This window comes from Agelaius phoeniceus, chromosome 33 (assembly GCF_051311805.1).
Source record: "Agelaius phoeniceus isolate bAgePho1 chromosome 33, bAgePho1.hap1, whole genome shotgun sequence".
In the NCBI taxonomy this organism is placed as follows: domain Eukaryota; kingdom Metazoa; phylum Chordata; class Aves; order Passeriformes; family Icteridae; genus Agelaius; species Agelaius phoeniceus.
Window position 1 is genome coordinate 2,971,815 of NC_135297.1, and position 13,730 is coordinate 2,985,544.

Below are 13,730 nucleotides of genomic sequence, written 5' to 3' on the forward strand. Positions count from 1 at the left end.
AACCCATCAAATCTGCCATATCTTGTTTTGTTTCTCCAGACCTTCACTATGACCCACAGACTGTGTCAGTGAGGAGCTATGCTCTTGATAGCTTCAAATAAAATAAAGGATTTATTTCATTGAAGCTACAAGAGCACAGCTCCTCACTGACACAGTCCAGCAATGTTTTCCCTGGATATCCCCCTTTTGTTGCCTTCTCTGGAGCTGCAGCAGCAATGTCTGTGTGCAGAGCTGGGGGCAGATCAGTGCTGGCCCAGCAGCTGTGCCCAGCAGCAGCAGCAGCAGCACTTGGTGTTGCCAGTGCTGCTGCCGTGGCCCTGCCTCGCTGCCCTGGTGGCCCTGGTGTTGCTGCAGGGCCTGAGTGCTCTCGGGGCCGGGCACAGCCCTGGGGGTGGCAGTGCCGGGGCTGCAGCAGGGACAGGCCATGGGCACTGCTGGGGCAGCGCTGACGCCTCAGCCCAGGCCCTGGGGGCTCCAGGCTCCTTGCCCAGGCTCTCTCAAGAACACGGCCAGGCCAATGCTCAGCACAGCAACCCCCTGTGAGCAGCCCCAGGCTGGCCGTGGGCAGGCTGGGGGCAAACAGCATGGCTGGGGCTCTACAAGGGCCCTGGGGCAGACGGGAAGGAGCAGCAGAGCAGGGGCTGATCCATGCCCAGTGCGCTGCACAGCCCAGGGCAGCGTCCCAGAGCATCCTCATGCAGCTGCCAACAACATCCCCCCTCTGCAGCCCTGGCCTCTCCCCCAGCTCACACAGGTGCCCCATTCTTGCAGGCACAGACACGGCAGCACTGGCTCAGCAGCCCCTGTTTGCATTGCACACAGCAGGGGCAGCACCCCCATGCTGTTGCTGTGGGGACATGAACCTGAGGGAGCACAAATGCCATCAGCCCCTGGGGCCAGCAAGGCCTGGGCGACACCAGGGAAACCACTCAGCTTTGTCCTGGCCTCTGCACTCAGCCAGAAAGTTTGTTCCCATCAGCTGGGAGTTTCCTGTGCCACTGCAGACGCTGTTGCTCAGAGCCAGGGCTGCCTGGCAGCCACCCCCAAACTACCCTGAGCATTTCCTTGGCTTCACCTTTGCTTTCTTTCCTCTTTCCTGGTCCAGATTTCTTCCTATTGCCCATCCCTGTTCCCTCCCCTGCAAACAGCCCATCCCTGTTTGGCCTTTCCTCTCTAGCCCCACTCCCCATTGCAGTTCCTGACTTGGCCCCATGGGAACGTCCTTTGGGTGTGGAGAGCTTTGTGGACAGTTGGCTAGCTGAGAAAGGTCACGTAGACATGATACCACTGGTTAAGTTAGAAGGAGACAAGTGTAGGAGTCATCAGTCAGTGTCCAATGATGGGCAAGGACATTGTGCCCTTGGTGCAACAGCAGGATAGAGGAGGGGATCTTTTGCCAAAAATATGATAGTTTCAGCAGAATAATCACAAGAATGTAGAAGTAGTAACAGAATAACCATAAGAATACAGAAGTAGGTGTAGTTGGCCAATAAGTAACTAACCAATAATGAGCTCAGCTTTGCAATATGTAGGAGCTTCATTAACACCAATATAAATACGTGTGACTATCAATAAAGTTTGAGACTTGCTGATCACGCATATTGTGTGCAACTTTTCTCCCGCTGATCCAACAAATGGTGACCCCGCGACGGGATCCCGGCAATGGCAACCACGGTGGATCAGTGTAGGAGTTCAGGTCCTGTCACAGCAAGGACGGCGAACAAGCACCGCTGAAAAAGGGAAGGTGTCGCGCCCTGGGTGACCTCAACGGAGAGCCCGGCCGACACGTGCTGCTGAGACCTTGTAGGGCTGCAACAGCGCTGACGTTCTTAAAATGGATAGAGAAAGGCAAGCAGCATATGATTTATTTACTTGCTTTTTACAAAAGCGTCAGGTTAAGGGCATAGATTTGCAGAAAGAGCTTCCTGGGTTGTTAGCTTATGGGTATGAACAGGGAGTTTTTCAAAATCCTCATACAGTACATGAGTTAACGGAGTGGCATAAATTTGGGGACAAGATGTGGGAGGCAGCTATAGATGAAGATAAAACTGCAAAAAAGTCCGGAAAGCTGTGGCAGGCTGTGCATGATGAGTTATTACAATATCAGGCAGAAGAAAAGGCTGCTCAGCAAGCTAGCGAAGCACATGAAAAGAATAAGAGTTATGGGGACTGGTTTAATTGTCCGTTACCCCCTGCCACATCCACAATCATTTTGCCACCAACATCGGCTCCTGCTTCAAGCAGCAGCTCACCCCCTACGTGTGCTACAACAGCACCGTCCGCACCGCCTGTGTCAAACCCTCCATCTCCTCCTCCTAGTAATGTGCCAATCCCTGGGTCAGAGAGTGACCTAGCGGGGGCCATTGCACAGGGGCAAAGGGAGGCATGGGCAGTGGTAGCAAAAGATATCATGGATACGGGGGATGAGGAGGCTATAAAAGCAGCTATGGACGTTGCTTGTCCGGTGATATATTCTCCTGTGGCAGGGGGCAGATTTCAAGCAACAATAACTGCTCTAGACTGGAAGTTGTTATCACAATTACGGTCCACAGTTAGTCAATTTGGGGTAACCAGTGAGCCCACAAAACAAATGCTTGATTATATCTGGGGGACTCAGGTTTTGCTGCCGGCTGATTGCAGAGGAATAGAGAAGCTTATCTTCACTCAGCATCAGCAGCTCTTGTTTAATGCACACTGGCAGTCACTCTGTCAGGAATGTGTAGCAGTAATACGGCAGCCAGGCGACCCATTACATGGGATAACCCTAGAGGAGTTAATGGGTCAAGGGCCTTTTCTTTGGACAGAAGCACAAGCGTTAATTGGTCCTGATAAGTGTCGGGAGGCAATGCGTCTGGTGCGGTTGGCTATAGATAGGATAAAAGAGCCAGGGGGAATCCTTCTTATATGGGAATAAAGCAAGGAAGAGATGAGTCATTTGGAGCTTTTATAGATAAGGTAGCCAATGCTTTTGAGCGGGCAGGAGTTCCAGATTTCATGAAGGGTGCTTTGTTAAAACAATGCGCGCTCCAGAACAGTAATCAGGCTACGAGGAACGTATTAAATACCCTAGGAGCTAATTGGTCTATAGAAGAAGCTTTAGAATGATTGGCAAATGTGCCCGTAGGAAATCAAGCAATGTTAGTAGATGCTATTGAGGACTTAGGAGCAGGATTACAAAAACAGGCAGCAGCCTCACAGAGTCAGGCAGCAGCCTCTTGCAGCAGCCAGGCAGCAGTCAGGCAGCAGCCTCTTGCCCCACTACAAGCAGCAGCAGTAATTACTCTACAGGCTCCATCTCCTGGCCGATTCAAATGTTACCGGTGTGGAGGTACAGGACACACGCGATGGGCTTGTCAAGCACTCAGTGTCTGGTGCCAAAATTGTCGCTCGGACACCCACAACACCGGAGCCTGCCGACGCCATTTGGGAAACGGGAAAGCCAGCGCGTCCACCAGGCGCCGCGCCTAGACACAAGTAGCTGCTGTCAACACCTCAGCCCAGCTTCCCTTCAACCAGCCACTGCCGGGAGCCTTGGATTGGACGTGGCAGCTGCAGCAGCAGTAACCTTGATGACCACCCAACCGGAAAAGGTTCCGACTGGAATAATGGGACCAATCATCCTTGATGGAAAACCTATGGGAGCTTTGCTTCTGGGACGATCATCAGCCACCATGATGGGATTATTTGTTTTACCTGGGATAATAGATGCTGATTATACGGGGGAAATTTGTGTTATGGTGCATATTCTTTTTCCACCTATACAAATCGAGAAAGGACAAAGGATAGCTCAACTGGTTCCTTTGGAACAAATGGCTAAAACATTACCCCCTCGTCAATCACTGTCGAGAGGGGAGCGAGGATTTGGTTCCACTGGAGGACTTACTTTATTAACAATGAACCTGAATGATCGACCAAAGCGCACTGTAATAATGGAGTATCAGGGTGGGAGGCAAACCTTGGAAGGATTATTGGATACTGGCGCAGACTCCAGCATTGTTAGTCTGGATTTCTGGCCCCACAACTGGTCATTGCAGCCAACCAGAGTGACAGTTACCGGGGTTGGAGGCCTGACACTTGCAAGAAAATTACCCATGTTATCTGTAACTATTAATGGAAAAACTTTGTGAAGTGTTTTCTCAATTGTACCTTTGCCCCCTACTGTACAATGCCTCATTGGTCAGGACATTTTGGCTCAAATGGGAGTAGTGCTGACAAATGAGCACCCTTTGGGCTAGGCCATTGCGTGGACTTTCCCAATCCCATTAACCTGGACCACGGATGTTCCAGTGTGGGTGAAGCAATGGCCACTAAAAAGGGACAGTCTGGAACAGGTTCATATACTAGTACATGAACAATATAAATATACACAAGGTCATTTACAGTTGTCAACAAGTCCATGGAATACCCCTATCTTTGTTATTAAAAAGAAATCGGGGAAGTATCGCTTAATACATGATTTGCGGGCTGTAAATGAACAAATGGAGCCTATGGGAGCCTTACAACCAGGATTACCTAACCCGGCTATGCTGCCAAGGGACTGGCCACTTTTGATATTAATCTTAAGAACTGCTTTTTTTCTATTGCTCTTCATCCTCGAGACACTCGGAGGATTGCCTTTACTGTGCCAGCTTTAAACAGGGAAGAGCCGGACAAGAGATTTGAATGGGTTTCTCTTCCCCAGGGCATGCGCAACAGCCCCACCTTGTGTCAACTGTATGTTGACAATGCTTTACAACCTTTGCGGCAGGCCTGGCCTGAAACAATCATTCATCATTATATGGATGATATTTTATTTGCGCAGCCACAACCTTTTACAGGTCAACAAATTCAAAAGATACATGATGCCTTTAAGCTACATGGATTGGCTGTAGCTCCTGAAAAAATTCAATTATCTGCGCCTTGGAAATATTTAGGATGGATACTTACTGATCAAATTGTTACCCCTCAGAAATTGCAATTAAATAATAAAATACATCCATTGCATGATGCTCAAAAGTTACGTGGTGATCTGCAATGGCTGCGCCCTATTGTAGGCATCCCTAATGAACTGTTAGATGAACTTCGACCTTTGCTGAAAGGAACTGATGCGGCACAGCCTGTTCATGTAACCTCTGAACAGGTTGAGACACTGCAACAGATACTGGACTGTGTGACACAAGGCAGTGTTCAGAGACACGATCTTAACCTCCCCATACAGCTGACAGTTTGGTGTGGAACTAAATTTTTACTGGGTGCGCTTACTCAGCAAAACAGAAAAACGGGGGAGATATGGGCTTTGGAATGGATATCTCCTCCACTTCAACAGCAAAAAACCCTTCTTCAAAATATTGAAATTCTGGCTGATTTGCTCAAAAAGGGTCGTGAATGGGCGTTACAGATTACAGGAAAGGAACCTGATCAGATACGGATACCGATGAAGAAGGATACATTGACCTGGTACCTAACAAACAGCATGAAATTACAAGAGGCTCTATTGGGAGCCGATAGTGTGACTGCCACTGATGATATTCCCAATATACCGTTGAATTCGATAGGGCAGTGGGGTTGGATTCAATGCCCAAAAAGATCACAAAAGCCCTTATTGGATGCTATAAATGTTTATACAGATGCAGGAAGAAAATCCAAAACTGCTGCAGTGACCTGGCAAGAAGAGGGACAATGGCACCATCAAATACTCCAAGCTACCAAGTTGGATACCTTAAAATGATGGAGCTATTGGCTGTTGTATGGGCCATGATGCATTTCTCTGGGCCTCTCAAGCTAGTGACAGATTTTTTGTATGTTGCAGGAGTGTGTGAGCGAATAGAAGATGCCTCTATAAATGAGGTTCAAAACAGGAGGTTGCATGAGCTGTTTATACAGTTGCAGAGGGCAATTAAACTGAGGAAGCATTCTTTTTCTGTTATCCATATCAGAAGTCACAAATGGGATATTGGTCTGGGAGAGGGTAACGCACGAGCAGATAAGCTAGTCTCAATCACACAAGCAACTCCAATTCCCAGGCAGACTATGGCCAGAGAGGCACACTCCATGTTCCACCAGAATGCAAAAGGCCTCCATAGAGAATTTCAGATATCTATGGAGGAGGCACGGGCAATAGTCAAAGCCTGTCCCATATGCAGTCATCATAATGGGGGCTGCGGGTTAGGTCTGGGAGTTAATCCAAGAGGGCCGATAACAAATGAGACCTGGCAAATGGATGTCACACATGTTGCTGAGTTTGGGAGGTTGAAGTACGTGCATGTTACCATAGATACTTACAGTCATTTTATATGGGCCACAGCACAGACTGGTGAGAAAGCAGGGCAGGTGGAGAGTCATCTTAGCAGTTGTTTTGCAGTAATGGGAGTGCCACAGCGCATCAAAACTGATAAGGGGCCTGCTTACTGTAGTAAAAGAATAAAGCAATTCATGCAAATGTGGGGAATAGAACACATGACAGGCATCCCTAATTCTCCAACAGGGCAAGCAATCGTAGAGAGAGCAAATGGTACCTTGAAAAGATATCTGAGTAAATACACAGATATCAGAGAGCCACAAGAAAGATTGTTAAAGTGTTTGTTTGTTTTGAATCACTTGTGTGTTTTTGGGGAAAATAAAGTTCCTGCTGTAATTCGTCACTATGTACAAGAAAAAGATGGTGTAAAGAAAGATGTATGGGTAAGATACAGAGATCCTAAAACAGGACAATGGCAAGGTCCTGCTAAGGTGTTATATTGGGGCCGCGGATATCTTTGTGTTTCTACCCCTACAGGATCTTTGTGGGTACCTGCTAAGTGGACCCGAGCAGCTGTGTTTGATGGAACACCTCAATCAACTGAGCGAAGAGGATCACCAGCGAGTGGAGACAAAGCTGTTGATCATCCTTCGGCCAATACTTCTCAAACTGAAAGGACAGTGTGATTTTGCCATCGACCAAGCGGTTGATCGGTGCAAATCTGTTGATGATATATTAAGCTTGCTTTCGTTGCTTTCTACATTTGAATTTAAAGGGCCTAGGGATTTAGCTTGTGTTAAGTGTCAAGATAGACATTGTGCTGCATGGATACTGCTTTTTTGCAGGGGTTGTCTGGAAATTAAGTGGGTGCATCAATCCCAATTACCTGAATTGTGGTGTGGAAGTTGTGATTTCCGTTGGCAGTTAAACTCTTGGCAGAGAGAACTTAAATCGTTTGCAGAACTACCTGGCCTCCAAGGGTTACAGTTGTATGAATCCCCAGAACAGAAAATCCTTGCATGGTTTAGGTGGGAAACCCAGCACTTAATCAAACGTGCTTTAGGGCAATCTCAGTTGTGTATTTTACAGTCTAAGTGTGGTAAAAATATTCCTCTGTCACAGTCAAGTGTGATAGGTCCTATTTTAGGAGGTCAGGATCCCAACCAAGTGTGGGATGATTGTTTGAGAGAACTAAAGGGGTTGAATCTGGGCAAGTCAAAGGGAAAGAAGAAAAGAGAAAAAAGAGATATTCTTAAAGGTTTGTGACAGACATGCTTGGTTCCAAAATGTCTGAGTGGTTCAAAATACTGCCTGGAAAGATCAGGGTGAGATGGAGACCTTATGCTATTGGCTTTATTAATTTTCGCTTTTTTTGTGGACAGTGCAGACCATCAAGCATGGGCCCCACTTCAGCCCAAGACTAACATCTGGGTCACCCTGGCAAACTTAACTAAACAGGAGGCTATTTGCCTGTCATTATCTTCTCCTGGTAATCCATTTACAACCTGTTTGGTTGGGTTACCAGCAGATCCCTGGCCATGCCCCTCACATGTACCCACCTGTAGAGTCAACAATGCTAGGACAAGTGTAGATAATTGGGACCAATGGGTTTCTCATTTTCCTGTAGCACCACAGGAACCCCAGGAATTGGAGCTGTTAGGATCAGTGATGGCAGATGCATGTATTCATTTTAACCATAGAAGCCAGCTGCCAGCCAAGAACCATTCCAATATTGTAACTTCCAGCATGGCTGTCTACTGTAATGCAACAGCCTGGTGCAATTATACCACAAAGAGAGTGTCAGTCTCATCAAATGACCCTATTCAATTGCCAGCAGGATACTTCCTGATATGTGGAGACCGTTCTTGGGCCGGTATCCCATCAATGCTGCACGGGGAGCCATGTACAATTGGACGGCTGTCTCTACTCACACCCAACATGTCCATGATACTGAACATGAGCCGCCATCGTAGAGGCAGACGAATGGCTCATGCATTTGCTGCAGACTGCCGGGATGATGTAAAGTTTTGGTCCCCAGCGGCCATAGTCGCAGCATCTTTCTTAACTCCAGGGATATCAGCAGCAGGTGCTCATGCTATTTTAAACAAGTTGGGATGTTGGCTTGCTAAACAAACAAATGCAACTTCTTTGGCAATTTCTAGTCTTTTGCTTGATGTTGATTCTATTCACCATGTGACACTTCAAAATAGAGCTGCAATTGATTTTCTTTTACTTGCACAAGGCCATTGTTGTGAAGCATTTGAGGACATGTGTTGCATGAATCTTTCTGATCATTCACAGTCCATTCACTCCCAACTCTCTGAGTTGTGGAGGTTAACTGGAAACCTACAGGTAGAATTGGGCTTTGGTATTGATGGTTGGCTCAAATCTTTACGCCTGGGATCATGGTTACGCTCTATTGTTAAGGTCAGCAATAGTGGGCATTATAGCTTTGTAAGTAGTATTAATTTTGCCGTGTTTTTGCATATGCCTACAGAACATGGTGCAAAAGATGATATCTGCTGAATTTAACCAGACCATGCTTGTTCAACAGAAAAACGGGGGAAATGTGGAGAGCTTTGTGGACAGTTGGCTAGCTGAGAAAGGTCACGTCGACATAATACTGTTGGTTAAGTTAGAAGAAAGCAAGTCTAGGATTCAGTAGTCAGTGTCCAACCACTGACAAGGACATTGTGCCCTTGGTGCAACAACTGGATAGAGGAGAGGATCTTTTGTCAAAACTATGAGGATAGTTTCATCAGAATAATCACAAGAATGTAGAAGTAGAAACAAAATAACCATAAGAATATAGAAATAGGCATGGTTGACCAATAAGTAATTAACGAAGAATGAGCTCAGCTTTGCAGTATGTATAAGCTTCATTAACACCAATATAAATATGTGTGAACTATCAATAAAGTTTGAGACTTGCTGATCACACATATTGAGTGCCGCATTTCCTCCGCCAATCCAACAGGCCTGAGGCAGGAGCAGGAGACAAGTGACCCTTGCAGGCCTGGGGCCTCATGGCCTCCTTGTCCCTGCTCAGCAGCCTGGCAGGGGCCGCCCCATGCTCCTGCCCTTGGCATTGCACATCCCCACATGCCAGTGCCCATCCCGGCAAGAGCCCTGAGCAAGGAGGGAGGGACAGCATCTGCCTGGCCAGGCCCTGGGGCTCAGGCCTTGGCCCTTGGCATTCCTCAAACACATCCAGCTTTGCTCAGCACCAGAGACACCTTGGCCTTGTTTGTCCCCAGCTGTCATCACTGCCTCCAGGATTCTGCTCTAACTGGAACCTGGGGACACTTTCTCAGTTCTGTCCCTCAGTGGAACCCATTAAAACTTCAAGAAACTTCAGAGTTTCAATTTACCTTTGAGTTCTGAGAAGTTTTTTGATCACTCTCTCAGGGACTGTCTGATGTAAACAACACCAAATCCCCGAGAGGGTCATTAAAGTCCTTGTGCTGTGTCTGTGCTGCTGAGCTTTAAAGGAACAGCTCTTCCCAGGGCCAGCTCCTCTCCCAGCCCAGCAGGGCTGAGGGCTCTGCCTGCAGGCACTGAGGGCACAGGAGCCAGGCAGAGACAGGCTGAAGGCAATCAGGATTGGGAAGACATTGAGCTGAGACTTCACCTGGGGAAAGATCTTCACAGCCCTGTGCATGGTGAATGTGTGGGTGCAGGGCAATGTCCCCTGTGCTCCTGGAGGGATCTCCTGAAGCCAGCATACCCCACAGCCTGGGGGATGTGTCAGGAGGACTCTCCCAGTTTCTCTGTGGCACAGGAGGAGCAGGAGCAGGAGGAGGAGGAGGAGGAGGATGTGCTGAAGAGCGGGGCTGCTCTGGGCACCGTCAGAGGGACAGGGCAGGACGGCTCCTGCTGCCAGGGACGGCTGCAGGGGCTGAAGCTGGGGCTGCAGCCAGGGCTGCCCAGGGCTGTCCTGCAGAGCAGCTCCTGCAGCCCTCAGGGCTCTTGGCCAGCCCAGGGCATGTGCCACCTGCCAGGGGCAGCTCTCAGCCTGCCTGGCAGCTCCCCATGGACGCTGCAGGGGAGAAGTTCCAGGTGCAAGGAGCCACCCCCATCAGGGCAGATTCCTCCTGCTCTGGAGATGGTGCTGCATGGCCAGGGCTGCTCTCAGCTTTCTCCTAAAGGGAAGGGAAAGGGGCTGTCAGCTTTGGCTGTGTCCCTGAGCCTCCTGCACTGTCAGCCTGGGCATCAGCAGATGGGCCTCAGATCTCCCTCAGAAAGTGCCTCCTCAGCCTCCTCTCCCTACACACAGCAGCAGCAGCACCTTGGCTTGCAGCATCTCTGTTTGTCTGGCCTGCCCTTAAGGCCCTGCTGCCAGGGAGATGCCCCTGGGCAGTGCCCTGTGCTGGGAGGGGTCTGCAGGGCAGAGCTGAGCCCCCAGGGCTGGGCTGGGCTCTGGCAGCACTGGCAGGGACAAGGCTTGGATAGAGAGAAACAGCTCCCAGCAGGCACAACTGCAGGCAGCACAGAGCCAGGACAACCTTTTGCATCCCTCCATGTTCAGCTGCACTGGGAAAGAGAGAGGGGCTTAGAGAAATTGACATTAAATCTGGAGTCTTTACAAACTCCACTTTATTTTTCAAGCACGTTTTATGTTCAGTCCCGCTGAACTAGAGGGAGGTGTAATAGGCAAAGGGCACCTGTGTGGGGATGAGCAGGTCTGACTGCACTGGGGCACAGGGAGCCCTGTTTTCCCTCTGGGCTTCCCCAGGGTTCAGGCTGAGAACAGTGCTGAAGATGAGGCAGTAACTCAGGAGCATAAACCCAAGCTCAAGAATAAAAATGTTGAGTGAAGTTCCACCACAGTTAGAGAAGTAGTTTTTAGAGAATTCCTAAAATAACCCCATAGGATTGACTCAAAGAGCTTGTCAATGTCTTGTTTCAACAGTTCACTATGCCCAGAGTGAAGGAATGTCCAACAGCAGCTCCATCAGCCACTTCCTCCTGCTGGCATTGGCAGACACGCGGCAGCTGCAGCTCCTGCACTTCTGCCTCTTGCTGGGCATCTCCCTGGCTGCCCTCCTGGGCAATGGCCTCATCATCAGCGCCGTAGCCTGCGGCCACCACCTGCACACGCCCATGTTCTTCTTCCTGCTCAACCTGGCCCTCAGCGACCTGGGCTCCATCTGCACCACTGTCCCCAAAGCCATGCACAATTCCCTCTGGGACACCAGCACCATCTCCTACTCAGGATGTGCTGCACAGATGTTCCTGTTTCTCTTCTTCATTTCAGCAGAGTTTTTCCTCCTGACCATCATGTGCTACGACCGCTACGTGTCCATCTGCAAACCCCTGCACTACGGGACCCTCCTGGGCAGCAGAGCTTGTGCCCACATGGCAGTAGCTGCCTGGGCCAGTGCCTTTCTCAATGCTCTGCTGCACACAGCCAATACATTTTCCCTGCCCCTGTGCCATGGCAATGCCCTGGGCCAGTTCTTCTGTGATATCCCCCAGATCCTCAGGCTCTCCTGCTACAAATCCTACCTCAGGGAACTTGGGCTCATTGTAGTTAGTGCTTTTTTCTTATTTGGTTGTTTTGTGTTCATTGTTTTCTCCTATGTGCAGATCTTCAGGGCTGTGCTGAGGATCCCCTCTGAGCAGGGACGGCACAAAGCCTTTTCCACCTGCCTCCCTCACCTGGCTGTGGTCTCCCTCTTTGTCAGTACTGGCATATTTTCCTACCTGAAGCCCCCCTCCATCTCTTCCCCATCCCTGGATCTGACACTCTCAGTTCTGTACTCAGTGGTGCCTCCAGCCCTGAACCCCCTCATCTACAGCCTGAGGAACCAGGAGCTCAAGGATGGCATGAGAAAAATGATGACTGGATGCTTTTCAGAAGGACTGAAGTACCCCTTTTGTATAGCATAGCATTCAGAATATAACTCATTACAGACTCACTCTACCTTTTCATATATTGGTAGTGTTGTGGGTGGATAATTTTGGTTTTCTTGTGATCTTGATCACAACATAACCTTATTATTCATCCCTCTTCTATTTAAGTGTTTTCCTCTTGAATTTGACTGACAGATTTTTTAAATTGGGAATTGTGCTCTGTGGTTTTTAAACAAAATAAAGGACCCTGCTTCAAATGCCTTTTCTGCTACCCTTCCGCTGAGACTTTTGTAAAAGCTGTGATGCTTTGCAGCACAGCAGCACAGACTGGGAGCACCAGCATGTGATCTTTTCAGAGCTGCTCTTGGCTCCTCCACACTCTCCTTTGGAGCCTTTGTTCTCTGAGGTCTGAGTGCTCTGGAAGCAGGGAGAGCAATGAGAGCTTTTGTGAGAGATCTGACCTCCAGCCCAGCACTGCCATCAGCAAAGGGATCTCCTCAGCCCAGTGCCTGAAGGCTTCTGCCACAGTCTCTCTCAAGAACATGCCAAGGGATGGACTCTAAAGAGGCTCATTGTTCTCCCAAGGCTCAGGGGGATCAGATCAGGGTCCCAGTGTCACCTACAAGACACTCAGGTCTGGGTCAGGTTTTGCTTGTGGGTGGCCAGTGCCCATCAGATGGTGAATGGTTCTGTGCTGAACCTTCCTGGGGCTCTGCAGCTTGTGCCAGGGCTGATGGCAGGGGAAGGTTTTTCTCTACCTCCTCCTTTTACTTTGCAGTGCCTCAGTTTTCTGGGGCATCCTCATGATTTTCAGTGTCACTGGTGCCCAGATCCGTTGTGTCTCCTGAGACATTCTGACAGAGCATTTTCTAAACACAGTCCTCCCCCCTGCTGAATTCTCTCACATACAGCCTGTGGAGCAGAAAGGATGGGCTTAGAGAGGCACTGAGAAAAGTGCTCAGGACAGCTGTGAGTGGGGGAATTACACACCAGAGTCACCGATCTAAACTGGCCTTCAGGACAGGGACAGCTGGACAGGGCTGTGTCCTGGGCACTCCTCTGGAAGAGCATTTTGGTGTCAGGGCTGTTGAGAAGGTTGGGCAGTGTCACTGTGGGACCTCTCTCAAACCCCTTGGAAAGGCCAGAGCCATCCCAGAAGGTCCTGGGCACTTGGGAAGGGCAGACATGGAACCAGTCTGCAAACAGGGCAGGGAGGGGGACTGGGAGAGTCACAGCCTGGTCAGGCTCAGCAGGGAAGGGGATGTGGCAAATCCTCCTGCAGCCATTCCAGGCACTGGCAGGACAGGGCAGGCACTGCAGAACCCACGTGGGAGGGAAAAGAAGGGGATGTTGTGTGCCCAGACTTCAGCCAGGCCTGGGACAGGGTCTGCTGTGGTCTCCTCAGAGCCAGACTGGAGAGAGCTGGGCTGAAGGAGTGGAACATGGGCTGGGTGGGAATTTGGCTGAACAATGAGGGTCAAATGTCATCCATGGTACAGAGTCCTCTTGGCAGCCACGCCCTGGTGACATCCCTCAGTGACCAGCCCTTGGCCACCACTGTGGAATAGTTCTATTGTCTCTAAATTGGCATGAAATGAACTTTCAATTCCTTTGTGGATGCTGCCAAATTGCAGGGAGTCTGTGACCAAACTCACCT

The 13,730-nt window shown here is 49.5% G+C and overlaps 1 protein-coding gene across 1 annotated transcript; it reads left to right on the forward strand.

Moving 5' to 3' along the window:
• Nucleotides 1-11,320: 11,320 nt before the first annotated feature.
• On the forward strand, nucleotides 11,321-12,109 carry LOC129131822 (olfactory receptor 14J1-like). Its single transcript, XM_054650818.2, has one exon. The coding sequence runs from the start codon at nucleotides 11,321-11,323 to the stop codon at nucleotides 12,107-12,109; it is 789 nt and encodes a 262-aa protein (XP_054506793.2).
• Nucleotides 12,110-13,730: the final 1,621 nt, after the last annotated feature.

Coding starts and splice junctions, on each gene's coding strand:
- LOC129131822 (XM_054650818.2), top strand. CDS start 11,321: ATGTTCTTCTTCCTGCTCAACCTGGCCCTCAGCGACCTGGGCTCCATC.